The 18,313-nt window shown below is 41.1% G+C and overlaps 1 protein-coding gene across 4 annotated transcripts in view; it reads left to right on the top strand.

Moving 5' to 3' along the window:
• Positions 1-18,313, top strand: part of chl1b (cell adhesion molecule L1-like b) — a 67,022-nt gene that overhangs the window by 40,196 nt on the left and 8,513 nt on the right. For all 4 annotated transcript variants that reach the window (XM_029432332.1, XM_029432333.1, XM_029432330.1 and 1 more), the window contains 14 exons: positions 2,522-2,653; positions 3,289-3,429; positions 4,376-4,487; positions 4,744-4,910; positions 4,992-5,157; positions 5,856-5,980; positions 6,336-6,437; positions 7,071-7,268; positions 7,490-7,560; positions 8,331-8,553; positions 9,751-9,866; positions 10,073-10,277; positions 10,420-10,542; positions 14,112-14,291. In XM_029432332.1, coding sequence (XP_029288192.1) covers positions 2,522-2,653; positions 3,289-3,429; positions 4,376-4,487; positions 4,744-4,910; positions 4,992-5,157; positions 5,856-5,980; positions 6,336-6,437; positions 7,071-7,268; positions 7,490-7,560; positions 8,331-8,553; positions 9,751-9,866; positions 10,073-10,277; positions 10,420-10,542; positions 14,112-14,291 — 2,061 coding nt within the window. The remainder of the gene's footprint in view (positions 1-2,521; positions 2,654-3,288; positions 3,430-4,375; positions 4,488-4,743; positions 4,911-4,991; positions 5,158-5,855; positions 5,981-6,335; positions 6,438-7,070; positions 7,269-7,489; positions 7,561-8,330; positions 8,554-9,750; positions 9,867-10,072; positions 10,278-10,419; positions 10,543-14,111; positions 14,292-18,313) is intronic.

Raw genomic sequence — 18,313 nt, 5'->3', positions numbered from 1 at the left:
ACTGTAACGATACAACTGTAAAGATACAACTGTAACGATACAGCTGTAACGATACAGCTGTAACGATACAACTGTAACGATACAACTGTAACGATACAGCTGTAAAGATACAACTGTAACGATACAGCTGTAACGATACAACTGTAAAGATACAACTGTAACGATACAACTGTAACGATACAACTGTAACGATACAACTGTAACGATACAACTGTAACGATACAGCTGTAACGATACAACTGTAACGATACAGCTGTAACGATACAACTGTAACGATACAGCTGTAACGATACAACTGTAACGATACAGCTGTAACGATACAACTGTAACGATACAACTGTAACGATACAACTGTAACGATACATCTGTAACGATACAACTGTAACGATACAGCTGTAACGATACAACTGTAACGATACATCTGTAAAGATACAACTGTAACGATACATCTGTAAAGATACAACTGTAACGATACATCTGTAAAGATACAACTGTAACGATACAACTGTAAAGATACAACTGTAACGATACAGCTGTAAAGATACAACTGTAACGATACATCTGTAAAGATACAACTGTAACGATACAACTGTAAAGATACAACTGTAACGATACAGCTGTAACGATACAACTGTAAAGATACAACTGTAAAGATACAACTGTAAAGATACAACTGTAACGATACAGCTGTAACGATACATCTGTAAAGATACAACTGTAACGATACATCTGTAAAGATACAACTGTAACGATACATCTGTAAAGATACAACTGTAACGATACAACTGTAAAGATACAACTGTAACGATACAGCTGTAAAGATACAACTGTAACGATACATCTGTAAAGATACAACTGTAACGATACAACTGTAAAGATACAACTGTAACGATACAGCTGTAACGATACAACTGTAAAGATACAACTGTAAAGATACAACTGTAAAGATACAACTGTAACGATACAGCTGTAACGATACAACTGTAACGATACAGCTGTAACGATACAACTGTAAAGATACAACTGTAAAGATACAACTGTAACGATACAACTGTAACGATACAACTGTAACGATACAGCTGTAACGATACAACTGTAAAGATACAACTGTAACGATACAGCTGTAACGATACAACTGTAAAGATACAACTGTAACGATACAACTGTAAAGATACAACTGTAACGATACAACTGTAACGATACAACTGTAACGATACAACTGTAAAGATACAACTGTAACGATACAACTGTAAAGATACAACTGTAACGATACAACTGTAAAGATACAACTGTAACGATACAACTGTAACGATACAACTGTAACGATACAACTGTAAAGATACAACTGTAACGATACAGCTGTAACGATACAACTGTAACGATACAACTGTAAAGATACAACTGTAACGATACAGCTGTAAAGATACAACTGTAAAGATACTGCATTACAAGTTAAAGTCCTGCATTCAGAAATGTGCTGAAAGGGATAGTTAGGGTTGTTCCAGGTCATTTATTTCAGGAATTTATATTCATATTTTAGACTTTCTTCTAATAATATTTGACATATATTTGGGATCTGAACTGAATTCCAACTCAACACTGGTGTTATGTATGGTTGGAGACCACAGGTTTAATCTTTAACAATGCGTTGTTTTTCTCAAGCTTAGCTAAAAGGTTAACCAACTATAGTTGTCAAATAAATATAATGAAGTAAAATGTACTATAGTTATATTTGATATATATTGGAGTAGAAGTTTAAAGTATGATGCAAATATAAAAATGTAAAGTACCTCAACATTGTACTGTATTTGAGTACTTTCTGCTTACTTTGAACTGTAAATGGAGCCTACTTAACTTTCACCACTGATTAGTTTCAGAGTTACATTGAATATGTATCGAGTTGTGAAAAGGGGAATACAGTATGTGTGTGTGTATACATATATATATATATATATATATATATATATATATATATATATACTGTATGCCACGAAAGATGCAACAATATAATATTTATACATACACATCTACCTGATGAGGATGTGCAGCGAAGAGTGAAATATTGTCTCCGGAAAAAAACATGGAGTCATTATACTTGTTAATCAAATATCCTGAAAACAACCACACTGTGCTCAGCTGTGAATAGTTTCTATTGCTCTGTGCTATACTGGGCTTTGTGTCATCTGCCTATATGAAGGTGTACGAGCAAGTGCATTACATTTTGAAGATAATCATTTAAATTATAGAAACCTTTACATAAAGTCTATTACATCCCAGCAATGATTGTAGAGAGGCAGTACGCAGCTGAAGTGCCTCTTCTGCCTCTTCTGCCTCTTCTGCCTCTTCTGCCTCAATGGCCAGACCTGTAAATGTAGCATTTATCTCAGCAGGACTCTTGTACCGAATAACATATTTTGCACAATTGTTCCTGTGATTGTGTCCACTTTCTGTAAATGCTTAGTGTATTTCTTATAATGACACTCATCCGTTTGATAATATAATGCTGATTGTGACTTCCCAGAGCCTCCAGAGTGGGTGGTTGAGCCTGAGAGTCAGCTCAGTATGATCGGCTCAGACGTGCTCCTCAAGTGCTCTGCCAGCGGGACTCCTCAGCCGACTACAACATGGAGGGTGAACGGTGAACTTCTGCAGGGTCAGTCCCCACCACACTCTCACTTTAGACTCTCTTCACTAAAAGGTGACGTCGTCTTGCTTTTATTTTTGAATACAATATATTGCATAAGAGAGGGTAATATTCTGAGAAAAACCAGATTTACAGGAAGAAAAACTTGGTGAACTAATCCTTCACAGCATGTCTCATCACTGTCCGGATGCTTATGATAATAGTGATTCTGGGATCAAATTGCAGGCATAATACACGGCAGGTGGCGGCATTTGTGGTGTGAGGAAGTGGATCTAACTTTGTAAAGTAAAGCCTTGATAAAAAAACCTTTCATACATTTTAGATTTCCCCCCGTAGATGTTCGACTTTAATCTAGGAAATTCAGGAGGAAAAAATTCTCAGAATATTACCTCTATCCCTCGGCTCAGTCTTTTTTTCTTTCACCTACAATTGCCCTAATAAACCGTCATACATAATTTATAGCATTGGACAGAGTGTAAAAGTGGGCTGGATAGATCGCCCCGGCTTACTGGATTCTGACTTCAGCCGTGAGAGTTCTTTGTAGAAATTAAAGCTTATATTTTGAGTCCAGTCCATCTTTAATGCACACACAGTGTTGAAGCAGATTTTCTAAAACTCCTGTATTTACTGAATTTATTTTACAGGGGCCCCTGCAGCCAACAGGAAGGCGTTTGATGACACCATAGTTTTACATAACGCCAAAGCGTCTGACAGTGCAGTCTATCAGTGTGAGGCCTCCAACAAACACGGGACCCTTCTGTCAAACGCAAACATCATGGTTATGAGTAAGTACTTTTAGCTCGCTAAGCCATCATCACTTCAGTTTCACCTTCATGTTTTTATCAAGTACAGGTAGAAAACAAAATCCTGTTCTTAACAGTGTTTGTTTCACAGTGTATGTGAGTAAGTGTCAGACTTTGCAGTGAGTCATTGGGAGACTGCTGACTGACGTGTGAAGTCTGGAGAGCTGGCGCTGATGTTGGCATATGCCCATAAAGCAGTGAGGAGCCCGGGGAAGGAGGGCTGTCTACAAGCTGTAACTCCTTCATTCAGGCTAGCGGTTCTCCCTGTGGAGCAACAAGTCCAGTTCCCTGCCATTTATATGCTAACAAGTTCTCCCTCAATTCCATACTGACTTCAGGGCCATAAGATGAACATGTGCTGCTTTACAAGTGCAGATAAAAAATAAAAAAAACAGAATGTTGCTTTCTGTCGCTCCACACGAATGTGGGGAGTTTGTTCTCGGTGACACAGGAGTTAATAAAGCTGGACAGCCGCTGAATGCTAAGTCCCAGAGGCTGCCTTTGTAAACAATTAGGAGAGACAGACCATTTTAATGGAAGGCTTTGGCTACAACAGATAAGGTGCACGCGCTGGGCTAACTCAGGAATCCATTGTTTTCTTCTTTGATTTGATTTTTTGCTTTTACACATTTCTGACAACCTGACAGCTGAGTAATTGTTTGACACAAAGAAGCCTACAATTAACGCAGAGGGCAGGCAGCAGTGTTGTCAGGTCATTTAACTCACGATTATCTGCCTCATTCCTTTCTGTTTGGTTTGGTTTTAGACTGCTAAATTGCAAACCTGCTCTCTGTCAGTGTTTCACTGCCTAAAAGTCCTGACAGTACAATCGTTTAGTGCCACACCTAGGTTCCTCTGCATTACGGCCTCCTATGCTTTTCAAACAACTTCAGATTGATGATGAGATTCTGCTGCATGGTCGTTACAGATCTGGCCCCTGTGATTTTGACCAACGAGGGGGAGGATTACACCGCTGTGGAGGGGAAGGGAGCGATGATGCACTGCAAGGTCTTCAGCTCTCCTCCTTCTACTATCACTTGGTAAGTGTGTCTCCCATACTCCAGCAGAGAGCAGTAGATCTCAACTGGTGGATGCATCCAGTCCCTCTGCATGCAGTGTGTTTCTTTATTGGTTACCTGCAGTCACTTAACATATAATGTTCTATGAAGCAACTTTAATTTCTTCTTTGCTGTCACAGTTTGCTGTTTATCCAATCAGACTGCTGCTGTGTTCATATTTAATTTGGCCTGAGAGCACTTTGAAGTTAATTGTTTTTTTTTTCCGAATGTTTTCCAGGAGTAAAGACGACTCCTCTGAATCCGTGGAGGGTCTAAGGTTTACGGTTCACGACAACGGGTCGCTGGAGATCTACAGCGCGGAGAAAGACGACATGGGACAGTACACATGTTTAGCTAAAAACACGGAGGGATCGTCCGCCATCGACGCCATGCTCTACGTGAAAGGTAAAGAGTTTTAACAGTAAAAGTGTTTGCGGTGTCTCACAGTCCTTCAAATGTAACTAATAAGCTTGTGCCTTATGGAAGATCCCACTAGAATAGTGGAGGCCCTGGAGGACTTGCAGGTCTTAATAGGTACCACGGCGCAGCTCTCATGCCTCGCCGAGTACGACAAGTCCTTCACCAACGACTTTGAGCTCCTGTGGGAAAAAGATGAAATGGAGATATCCCTCAACTACACTGAGAATTTAAGGTAGGATACTGGATTTTATTCCATTTTCTTTTCAGCATTGCAGAATGAAAAGTTATAATGTCTAAAAATGAGTTTGAAATGTGTTATATATATTGTTGAGTTGTGTTCCCAAATGTTTACCAATTATTTTCAGACCTAGAAAAATCTGTGATTTTAATCAAGTTAAGGGTCCGTTTCATTTGGTCTCCTGTAAAGGCGTCGTATCCCCTTTGCACATGCGTCAGAGTTGTGGTTGTCATTTTTCATCCAGCTTTAAGCCACGTTTTTACGATACACTTTTGAAAATCGTATTAATCTTTAGGATTTTAGTCATTGGATGTCTGGATTTGAAGTTATCAGCCGAACGGCATCAGGGAAATGCAGATTTTTAACGCAAAACTGCTTTATTCAGGGTTTTAATCAGCGAGTCTGTTTGTTTTGGAGAGGAGGCGACCTCTGCGGATAATTCTGCTCCTGCTAAAACATCCTGAACAATGACAAAAGCCTAACCTGGAGAAGTTGACTGCAATGGTGGGGAAGACAACAACTCCCATGATCCAACGCTACTTCACATCGCCACCAAACTCCATCTTTTATTATTGTTTTGATTGAGAGATCCCTCGTGTCAGAAAATGACATATTGTGCATCTGTGCGCTGGAAAATTGTTTTACGTTCAGTTATGTCAATCAATATTGCGTCTCCATCTTTCTATCAACAGATACATTGTGGAGAATGGTATTCTTCAGATTATCAACGTAAGCCACAGGGACCAGGGTGTCTACACATGTGTGGCAAGATCTCCAGTGGACCGAGACACAGCCTCAGCACTACTCATGGTGTTAGGTGAGCTAACATACGAAGTATATTTCTGCACCGGGGCCAAAGGATCAGAGACCCCCGGCGCTACATTTATGTATGAGACATTCATGAAGCGATCAATATGTCAGGAAGCCAAAGCAGAGCATGAACATGCACACCATGGCTTTATTAGCGCAGTGCTGTGTCTGACAATCGCCCTTTTGAGATATATTTGACATTGTAAAGTCTAAAAGAAATAGTGGCAGCGATGCAGCTCGTTCCACATCCTCTGCCTCTCGGGACGATTCGATTGAACATTTGTTCCCATGGACTTTTTTTTGCTGCAGAAATTGATGTGTCTGTGATTTTCCAAAAGCCATGTTGTTGTGATGGTTTTCAGACGTCCCTGATGCTCCTGAGTACTTGGTGCTGTCTGAACACAAGAGCAAAAGTGTGAAACTGAAATGGATCCCCGGGGACGATCACAACAGCTCCACCTCAGGTAAAAGGAGCACCTGTGTGTGTGCAGGTGTCATACAGCCTGCACACACACAGGTGTACACTGACTCCATTCTTCTTGCAGTGAATGGTATTAAAGGGATAGTTTGGATTTTTTTTAATTGGGTTAAATGAGGTACTAACATAGTCAGTGTTACCTACAGTTGATGGCGGTGAAAATACTCAAAAGAAGAATACACTTTTTTATTTTTTTATACGGATTTAGATTTTTTTAGGTGGCTCTAGCTTTAGTTGGCTAAAATAGGTTTTGCTGCTGCCCCCGTCCACAGCAGTACATTTCTTGTTTTCCGTGCTGGTACTCAAACTAGGGATGTGCGGTCCGCCAGTACCTCATACAACCCCACCTCAAAACACCCAACCTATCCCTTCAATATGACAAAAACCTTTTTGGGCGTCATTCAGAATGCTAATAGATTGGTTTGATACCATCTTGTACAATATGAGTCTATTATTGATTCATCCAAGCATGAATTAGGATTACTTTCCCTTTGGGATATACAAGCCCAGAGCAGGGTTTGAGGATTTTTTCTGCACAGCTGGTGGTTAGATAAGAAATCCTTTGGCAAGAACCATAGCAGTGAAGGACCACGCTGATTGTCTTTCTGCCTGTCAACAGAGTTTATTATCGAGTACGAGGAAAGCCAGTGGGAGCCGGGAAGCTGGAAGGAGCTGCTCCGAGTACCTGGGAACCACAACTCGGCAGTGCCCAAACTCCACGGCCACGTAGACTATCGCTTCCGTGTGTCTGGTGTTAACGGTGTCGGGCGGAGTCCTCCCAGCGAGCCCACAGAGAGATACAAACCCCCGCCAGCAGGTCTGAGACTTCCTCCTTTCATTGTTTGTCATACTTTTTGATAAGGTCCTGCAGGCCACTTGAGCTGCCAACGCTGCCGCTCTGTGATCTCTAAAAAGACTCAGACCTGCTACATAATTGATTCCACTCTTGTTGAAAATCTCTTCTCTTGTGTGCCTGTTTCACCCGAGATTTCTTCCACTAACAATAGCAAGAAAATCTATATTCCTTCTTTTCTGCAGCTCCTGACAAGAACCCTGAAAATATCAAAATCGAAGGTCATTTGCCACATGAAATGGATATCAACTGGGAGGTAAGAAATAGAGTTTGGTCTTTTATTATCCTCTTACTGCAAATTCTGTAATGTCAGATACCTTTACACAGTGAATTATTCACATCTACTACAGTTTTTGAAAAGTCAAAGAACAGAGATGAAGTTTTATCAATGTTTCATAGGCAATAACCAGTATGTCATTTAATAATTTATTTTAATGGAAATAGCCCACTCTTGATATTTCATTCTGTTGTTCAGATCTTTAGAAAAGACATTTTCCGGGATCACTCTGAATGTGTTTCCATTGAAAGCTGCTCCTTTTCTTTTATTAGAAAGAGAGTTATGAAAAAGATGTTTTTTAACAAGTACAGTAATATATTCAACATTATTGTAAAAAGATAAATCACTTCTTCACTTATTATCTGGTTGCCCTGCCATGGTAACGCAGTCCCCGAATCCTGCATTCATGAGCTCTCCCACTGTTAATGATATGCTTTTGCGAATAATGGCATCTCATTCTATTCTCACAGTCTGACTTCTGTGAGGAGATAAATCTTTTCATCTACGATGTCTTAGCAAGCCTTATATCAGAGAAAAGCCATGCATCTAGACCAGGTCAGCGGTTCCATTGTTTTATTAGATGGCGGGATAAAACACTGCTTGGAGTTTGAGTGGGTTAGCTTTAATTCTGTAGAGGCAGTGCCATACAAGAAGCAGCATATGCAATTGTAGTCTCTGTAGTCTCTGTGAGACCCTTCACACCATTGTTCCTGCTGTTTTTTAGTTTTGCTTTCTCTCCCATTAATCAGCCCCTGTTACCCATTGAGCACAATGGTCCCGGTTTGGAGTATAAGGTGAGCTACAGGAGACAGGAGGTGGAGGAGGACTGGAAGGAACACATGGTGAAGAGACACTCGTTTGTGGTGAAGAATACTCCCACATTTGTGCCCTACGAGATCAAGATCCAAGCGAGGAACCATCAGGGCTGGGCCCCCGAGCCCAAGATAGAGACCGGCTACTCAGGAGAGGACTGTGAGTTGTGAACTTTGTTGACCTCACGTGATTTTATTTAAAGCTACAATTCTGCTCTCATCAATCTCGTTCCAGCTGTAGCAGGCAGCTATTTTCAGCAAAAACAATATATATATATATATATATATATATATATATATATATATATATATATATATATATATATATATATATATATATTAGTGAACAAAGTGGAGTATTTATTTATTTACAGAAGCTAACGTGAAATACATTTGTATATTTGTGACATCATGATGTAATTATTCAGTTATAAACAAGATTTTAAATAATGAAAAGTCAAACTTAACTTGTTGCTGATCTACCTCCAATTTCAAAAAGCTTTACTGAAGGCTGTAGTGTTGACAGAAATAATGGAATTTATGGTCGCTAAAGGGGTGTTGAAAGTCACCAAATCTAGCTGGCAACACTGGCCATAACAACTTTGTGAGGCCATTATGTCAAGAGTGGTGTTATTAAGCGTGTTGTTTCTCTTCCCTCAAACCACTATAATATCAGTTGATGCTGCTTTAAAAATATATAGGATTGTTCTTTAGAAATATCTATTTTCAGCGGAATAGTCCCGGCGGATAAAAACCAAGTGGTAATGTGTTTGAAATGATGTCCTAAACTTGTATGGTTTCTCCCCTCCTGCTGCCATTTGGATCTGCCAAAGTTGAGCTTTAGTATACAATCTTATAGAGAAAGATGTGGTTTAATAAAGATCTTTCTTCCCTTTTCTGCTCAACTTCATTTATAAGCGTTGCAATTTTGTTGACATGTTTTAGAGTTTAACACGGTTGTGTGCAGCAGCCGTTAGACTTTCTGAAGCAGCCTGTACAGAAGCTTAATGTATTTCCTGTGTTTAGCTTTCTTCTGGACTTGCCCGCAGGAAGTAACCTCAGGTCATGACTCTTCTCCTTGTCGTGTAAACGTGGTGCTATTACATGCAGTAGTTAAGCCCTTAAGCCCAATGGTTTTATAGTTTACCTTGTGAGTCCACTGATATGAATCCCTAATAGGTGCTCTTGTACATAGGTGACCAGACCATATAGTTGTATAGTGATAGTGATGGAATCATTTGAGTTGTTTTCAGGATAACTCAAACTGCTTTATTATTGTTGCAAGTCTTTCCTCACAGCTCAATTTTTCCTTGACTTCATCTTACTGCAGATTCTAATGTGTGTTTGCCTTTTGCAGTTCCCTCAGCTGCACCTGACGACGTAGCTGTGGAGGTGATGAACAGCTCGGTGGTCAAGGTTAGCTGGATGCGTGTACACAAGGACAAGTTACATGGACATCTGGGAGGCTACAGGGTAATACTTCAAAAACAGACCTTTGCTTTTAGACACAGCTTAAAAGGAATGGCCCTGACCTCGCTTTAAACATTTGCTCCTCTCACCTCGCTCTGTCTCCTTTACTTGGCCAGCTCGATGTTTTCCTGCACACACAACCAGAAAAAACACAATAATGCAATGAAGCATTCTGTCCAAAATATACATATGTGTTTGTCTCTTTCCAGGTTAACTGGTGGCGTCTGCGCAGTCTGGCCGACTCAAAGAAAAGTCACGGAAACAAACATTCGTTGACGTTCCCCGGGGACAGAAACCACAGCGTGGTGTCGGGACTGACGCCCTTCTCTGAGTACAGCCTCATCGTCATGACTTTCAACGGGCGGGGCAACGGCCCCGGCAGCCATCCCCTCAACTTCAAAACCCCAGAGGGAGGTAGGATTGTTGAAAAACACCATTGAGTATATTGATTCACAACTACTGAAGAGAAAATCTAAAAATAGCCAAGGAAACTGGGTTGCAGAGTTTGCTTACTGTGTGTGTGTGTGTGTGTGTATTACCTCCTTTGCCCCCACAGTCCCTGAGAAAAATCCTGTTTTCGGGGTCACAGATGTACAGAAGCACACCGTCTCCCTGGCCTGGGCCCCGCCATTGGACCCTAATGGGATTCTCACCGGGTACATCCTCGAGTTTCAGCTCAGTACGTATCCCTCATGCTTAACTCACTTAGATACAATGGTGAAGCCCCTGTGGTTTTCACTTGTGTTTACATCCCTGTGTTCCTTTCAAGCTCGCTCCCACTTAAATTGAGTATATGCAAAAACACACAGGCCATATGTTTCGATTTGAAAGCAGTGACTGCATATCAAAGACTTGAGTAGCCTCACTATTTCTTTTATATACTGTATTTCTTTTTCTATTTATGATTATTTTCCCTCTTTTTTACAACACAAGAAGAGACGACAAAAGAACACATGCATGCCATTCTGTATGATGACTGAAATGTCCAGAAGTGGATTGAGGGTCAGTAAGAGTCTCCGTGGAGCCAAGACCAAGTGAGGTTGAGCAAGGCTCAACATGAAGGCGAGAAAACCTGGAAGATCAAAGCAATGCACAATGTAGTAGAGTTCAATACAGTCTGATACACTTAGTGTCCAGGTTGACATATCGCCTTCGTAATATGTTCAATAAAGGGTCCCCAGATCTTAAGAAACCGGGATAGGCCTTTGACAGAGTATATAGAAGCAAGGAGCAGAAATGGATTCCCACTGTCTCAGGATAAGCCTTTTTTCTATACCAAACATGAGGGCTTGTTGTAATGCTGGGGGAAGAGTTAAAGAGTAGTTGGAGCAACCCAATAACACAGAGAGACAGTCAGGGCTTAGCTCTCTGCTTTTTATGCTGCTGTCCAAATGAAAAATAGCCTTTTAAATGCATCGCCTCTACCTCCATATTATATTGTATTGATACAGAAAAGTATTTGCAGTGTGTTGGTAAAAGAAAGAAAGGAGGATCTTGGTGATTGTCTAACCCATGATCCTCAGCGAGGGAAGGAAAATCATTGTGCTGCTCCAATAGGGCCGGGGTCATAGTGAGATCAGAGTGTATGTATAGGAGACATGTCAGGGTGATGTCTGCTGGCCTGCGTGTCACCATCAGGGCTCAGCTCGTGCTGACTAAGGCCACTGTGTCACAGTCTGTTACGGTCCAGCTTTACTGACCCCATCCTGTCTGCAGGGGACATCTTCACCGTAGCTCACCGTCCCGGGGGATACCGTCAGTGCATGCATCCCACGTGTGCACACACTTTAACGTCCTTAAACAAAAGTCACAACGAAGCCAATGACTAACTTCCAACAACGTCTTAGTGCCGCATTTTCCGGATAATTGGGTTTGATTTGGCGACTGCACAAGAGGGCCAAGTGTCATACAGTATTTCAGGAGAGGACGTTTTCATTGTACCACGGCAATAAAACTGATGGGCTCTTTGAAGTGTGACTTTTTTTTTTGAAGTCCCCTTGAGGGAAGTCATGTGTGAAATGTGGAGGATAATGTAGCCAGCTGTCAGTGTATCATCAGTGAAACAAAGGGAATCTCAAGCTTCAGCACAGCTGTTTTAGGGCGACGCCCATCTTCACCAAAGCCTGTAATAACTTCACATCTCACAGGTTTTCACAGTCGGGCCTGTTGTAACATCGTTCAACACACTGAGCATCCAGGAACACCAAGGTGTTTAAACTGTTACACTAATCTGCTTTTAAGTGACAGTTTCTGCGTGAAACCTTTTGATCATTGTATCAAGGTGTCACCAAAGTAGATCAGTGAGTTTCTCAGTACACAGGTCTGCTAATTACAGCCCTGAGAGGCTGAAAAAAGAAGATCTGGCAATCCATTTCCCAAGCTGGATCTACGTATATTGTTTTATGTTTCTTTCATCTGTGAAACAGGAGGAAAAAAGTATTTCAAGTTGAAGAAAAAAAGTTTTAGCCTGGTGATTTTCTTAGTTTTTTTGTTATCGCTAAGACAATATATGTGCCTTGTGTTTATAGTTAATGGAGAAAATAAATTCACCTTGAAGAATGATGGGGATAAAAGGTAACTTAAAAAAATTATAAATTCAAATGGCAAAACTTTTATTTACCACCACAGATGAAAATTAAGGAATATAGAAAGATTATGGAAATGAGTCACCAGAATATTTTTCACACTTGCCTCATGTGGAGGAATATCCAGTAGATGTGGACATGATGCAGGTTTTTCCTCCAGCAGTACCTTTGCAGTGATACTTTTCACTGAACTCCTACAGTAAGTTTTTGTCAGTATTCTACACTAACTAAATTCCTGAATGTAAAGGCTGCATGTAGCCCAAAGTTCCCCTCAGCAGCATTAAGTGGATGACACGGTCACAGTGCCTTGAAGAGCTGCTCACCTGCTCTAAAGCCTGGGGCAGAGCAGGCTAGCAGACTACACAACTACTAGCCTGCCTCTCAGGAAGCCAGTCACATCACTCGACAAGGCAAAGCTAAGTGTGTCACAAAGGTGAAGCTGAGGGCTCACACTCCACCCAACCTGTCCTCTCATTTGTCCACAGCAGTTTACTGCAATGTTCTGTTGCTGTGTGGCAGAGTAGCTACAGTTTACAATTACACTGCAAATGTTTTCTAAAATGAAACCGCGAAGAATTATTTCACTTTCAGTTGTATATTTGTGCAGAGATTTGAACACCATTCTATATTAGAGTTACTGGAGAGCAGCCGAGTCCACTGATACACACGAGTGGGAGTTAAAAATGACCTTGGATTCAACTCATTCTGTTTTTCTTCCCATTTGAGCTGAACTCATACGAACTGTCGGGTCATTCTCAGATTTCAGTCTTGGTAAGTCTTGGTCTGTCTCACGGTGCACAAGGCCAACCATATTTAGCCCAGTAGGGCTGAAGAATATTTGGAAATGTTGTAGTCTGAAGTCAGGGGAAGAGCCAAAGTCTGCAGCCTTCAGCCAGCTCTCTATAAGATCACGTGCACCAGCTGTCAGGCCCGAGTGCTTGCGGATAAGTAAGAGTTCCCATCCACGGGGTAGAAATGTGGTGCTTCGTGGCCTCTTCTCTGCAACAGCCTTTATTGCATAATTCACCCTAAAATTGACTGTTTTTGTCCCTAGAAACAAAACGAGAACAAAATAAAAATTGAATTGACTGATAACAGTGGGTGGTGTCTGGGCAAAAAGAGAAGCAGACCAATACATTCTTGTCATTGTTATGGTTGCCCCCTACCAGAGAGACGTAGACCTCTTTCACAGCAAAGGTCACCTGAGCACCTGCTGCGTTTGTTTTTGTTACAAACAACATAAATGCCACCTCCCTACCTACTGTGCTGCTTTACGTAGTGAAAAATGAGATCACATCACAGTTACAACACTGATACATTCTAGTTGTGATCGTGCAGGTCTGTTTGCTTTTGCATTTTAAAGAAATATTTAGCCAAACAAGCAATATATTTCTGCATCAGCACCACGACACCTTTAAATATTTATGACCACACAGTCACTTTTAAGCAGGTAACAGTAAGCACAGTAAGCCAGGACAAACAAAATGTCATTTGAATTGTACACTCTCTGGCTTCGTCTGTCTGTCTGTCTGTGGGTCCCTCCTAAGTGCAATTTTGTAACCCCATGTACTTCTTCCCTTTCCTACATACAGGTTCCCTCTAGGACACCCCTAAATCCCCAAATAAGCATGTATCCCTTTTTTCCCCTCTCTTTTACATCCAGTCAACGACACAGATGAAGTGGGCCCGCTGCAGACGGTAGACATCAGCAACCCCGACACCACCAAGTGGATCCTGCGCGACTTAGAGCCCGTGAGCAAATACAAGTTGTACCTGCGCTCCTGCACTACGGTGGGCTGCGGGCCCATTGTCAGCGAGGAGTGCACCACGACCCTAGAAACAAGTGAGTGATGAAGGCAATTGAGTAGGTGGTGTATGTGTGGTTAAGCTCGTGGGTGGGTGAGTGTGTTTTCTTCCCTTCCCGCGGAGACGATGAGAACACAGACGGGCTTTGGTCGGGCAGCATTCAAGCTAAGTGAAGCAGGTGACGCAGCCATTTCACTATTTTCCAAAAAGGGCATTAAACTAGCAGAATATGATCAATGCCTGGGCAGCCAAGCTTTTCATATCTCCATGTAAGTATTTGTTGTGGATAAACAATTTCATATGGGTGTACTGAAGGTTTTCATTTGTCACTGTCATGAGAGAGCAAGTGCTTATTGATTGGATGGAGAGCGTGAGCTATGAAACGATCAGCTAAGAAAGAAAATTGCTTTGAGCAGGGGGGGAAACTGAAGGTTTTGATAGTGAATTGTGTAATCATGAGAAGAGTTGGTGGGTAAGTAATCTTAATGAGCCGGCTCATAGCATGTAATCTTTTATTTTCAATGACTTATCATTTGCTGAGGACTGCACGCCATACCTCGTATGAAAGGCTGGACGGGAAATGAAACAGGAAACTCACCTGAGTGTCAGTGAAACGGACTGCAGCAACAGATACTGTCAGCATAAATAATTTGGTGGCACTTTTAAATACAAATGCACTTCAGCTCGTCATTGTGTTATGCAAAGAAACGACTCAACTCTATGTTGAGACACTGCAGGTGTTGAATATGTGAGCGATCACTTAGTGTTTACTGGGAGAATCCTTACAATCACAGAAAAGAAACTTAATTGGCTCTTAGGGGTTGTTTATTTGCATGCTGAAAAGCAAGCAAAAAAATGATTACAGGGAGAAGGACTCATTTTTTTATGTATGGAATTTTGTGGAGCTGTTCCGTGTGTGTGTGTGTGTGTGTGTGTGTGTGTGTGTGTGTGTGTGTGTGTGTGTGTGTGTGTGCAAGAATCTTAAGTTATTCATGGCAGCTGTGCTATCACTGTGTGTATATATGTCAGTGTTGTTTATGTTAATTGTCCTCTGCCTGCTTTCTCTTACGCCACTAAAACGTGCAGCGCTTTGAGCATTACCTTTGATCACACAGTGTGTATTGTAAATGTGTGTGAATGTGTAAACGTCTGCTTAGCATTGCTTGTCCCTTCTGTCTTTTTCTTTCTTTTTTTATACTTTTTCCTTGCAGCTTCCACTCTGGCTTCCACTGTTGGCCTCAGTATGTAGATCATGTCATACCTACACATACAATGCTTCACTTTGGAATTATATGTTTCAATTTTGCTGTATTTGTTGGTAGGTCATGATTATTATTTTGGGTAGCGGGTGCATGCTTTAGATGTAGAAATGTGAGCCGGTGGAGGCTACAGGCCTGAATAAATCGTCAGGTTTTGTCAACCAGGTCGACACATTTTATTTTTCCCTGTACCGAATGAAAAAGCTGCAAACGCTCGGCTCCTCTGCAGATAATTGACCTTGTCTGCCGTTTGCCCTTGCCATCAGCAGAGAGCACTCTGATGCCTCCTTTCATTAGAAAATTGTCAACTTCTTCTTAGATAAAGTTTGTTGCTTCCTCACTATTAGCAATGCTAATGAGTACCCTAATTACAAATTCATATTAATCTTGGCTCATTAGTGACTGTAAACGAATATTGACTTATCCCGGCAACAGCAGACTCAGTGCAACATGTCTAACTCAAGCTGAGGAAATAAATGATGCTTTAAGAGCCAAATGTAGGAACAGTGTCAGACATCCATCTTTCTGTCTATTGATCATGAACAAAAGGAGAATTCACTTTTAAAAAGGCAAAATCACATCTCACCTTGTGTATAACAAATGTAAAATATTTAAATTTTTCCATTCTAGATTATGTGTCACATTAGACGTGATTAGTTACTAATTTTAGAGTTTAGCTGAAAATAGCGTGCTAACAGTAGAATGGTAGCACCCCGAGCTCTCTCCCAATTGATAACCACAAGATCTGTCTTTCTTTTCAGGCAAGTCAGCTTCCCCCTCAGCTCCAAGCACTCCCAAGTCCCCACTGACCAAACCCACTCGTTCCACTATAGGTAGAGCTGCAGCTCATTCTCACACCACAAGCATCAATCCACAGAGGCCAACACAAGCAGTGAATAAATATGGAAAAATAAGAAACCAAATACATGTTTATGGTTTGTCAGAGCATTTTGCAGTTGCTAGGTGATGGGATATACCCCGGACTCATTTGGTTGGGCTGTTTGCTCAAAGTGAATTGATAACACACAAAAAAAGAGACAAAATACCTCTAATGTTTGTAGGCTAATTTAGGGAAGCCCTGAGAGCAAAGTTAGAGAAAAAACATTCAAGTCTGATCTAAACGGTTGTCTCTCCTGTGTTTAAGACTTAAAAAAGGATCCCGGCTAAACCCTTTGCACTTGTTTTTAAAGTACTTCGTTTTTTCATCTGTGAAAACAGGCAGAAAAAACGAAGTTTTGTCAGGTAACAAGTTTACTGTTGTAATACTCATACTCATTTTAGCCACAGGAGGCTGAAGTGCACCTCTACCCCGACTAAAAGCATTCATGGGTTCTTCTAACTGAGTTTTAACTTCTCCATACACAAGGTATATGTATGTTGTTGTGTATGTTATATAAATTACAGCTCCACCTGTTTTACAGTTTAACATTTTTAAATACATTTAGATTATTATCCTGGAAAAACCTTGTTTTCTCCACCTGATCTTAAGTAATAAACACAGGAATATAAACTATTTAGATCAGACGTAGAAAATGGATCACTAGAATTGAATTATTTTCTCATGTGCTTCTCAGGGCTTTTGTTCTAATTAGATATTTCTGATTCTTTTTTTAATAGTCGGTGTTGTTTCCAGTGGAAACAAGGATTGAAATGTAAAGTAACAGCTCCATTGTATTGTTTGTTATAAAACAAGTGCATACTGATGAAGAAGCCAGCTTTAATTTCTCTGCTGTTACCACGGGGAAATCTAAGATACTAGATCTATATCCCGACCCGACAGTGAAGCTGTAGAGTGCAGTCACTTGTAGGGAACAAATATGTCTAATTGTCAGTGATTGATTTGTTGGGCCTGGGTTCCTCCCTGCACACGTCAGCATATTGACCCAACAGTCACCTGACATTTCCATGTAATCTTCAACTGGGTAAACAGCAACACCGCTCAGGGACCAGAAGTTGTTCGGGGCAACATCTGAGCTGAGGGGAAAATAGCAAGGATAAAAGCCCTCCTGGGCAACGCTGGGAGGGGTGAGCTCATACTGGGAGGGTGATATTTACAGGACACTGAGATAAGTGGATAAGTGGAAGCTGATAAAAGCACCTATATCCCAATATTTTCTGGCCTCTCCTCATGAAAAAGGCCCTGTGACTTTGAAGGGCCATCTTCCAGACCACTAGCTCCCTGCTGGGTAAGCAACTGCTTTCTGCAGCATTTAATAGCAAGCTGAGGAGCGCAGTGACAAAACACGGCAGCCAGCCTTGGGATATTTTTAGTTTAAGGGGCCTGTGTCAGTGGAAGTCATCACACAGTTCCAATGATTGGAATTACCATAGTTTGCAGACTAATCCATCAACATTAGTGAGAGAGTTTCATTCACAGTGGTTTGGAAGGGCAGCGCAGAAGCAGGTGTCCTTGTGTGCCAAATTATCACCTGAGCAAATAATGCACCTGAGCTGGAGACGCAGCAGAAGATTTGCATGTTTGCCGTGGGGAAATGAAGTGGATTGAGCTTTGTTGACTGGCTTAGACAGCTGCTGTCAAAGCGTACTTTACCCATTCTAATGATGCACATCATTCACCACATTATTAGATTGTTTGTCTTCCCAGTTGGGTATCAAAAGGCTACATTACATGATATGTCTGAGACAGATAGAGTTTAGCACAGATGGAATTTGTTCTTGCTTGCAAAGCAAATAAAATACAAATATAACATAAATGATAATTATTAAAGCCCACTCATAACTGGATAGCTCCAGGAAAAAGAGAATAACCAGGGCTGCAGCTAGCATTAAGGACATGTAG

Source organism: Cottoperca gobio, chromosome 5 (genome assembly GCF_900634415.1).
Source record: "Cottoperca gobio chromosome 5, fCotGob3.1, whole genome shotgun sequence".
Classification (NCBI taxonomy): Eukaryota; Metazoa; Chordata; class Actinopteri; order Perciformes; family Bovichtidae; genus Cottoperca; species Cottoperca gobio.
This window is presented reverse-complemented; position numbering and strand designations above follow the sequence as displayed.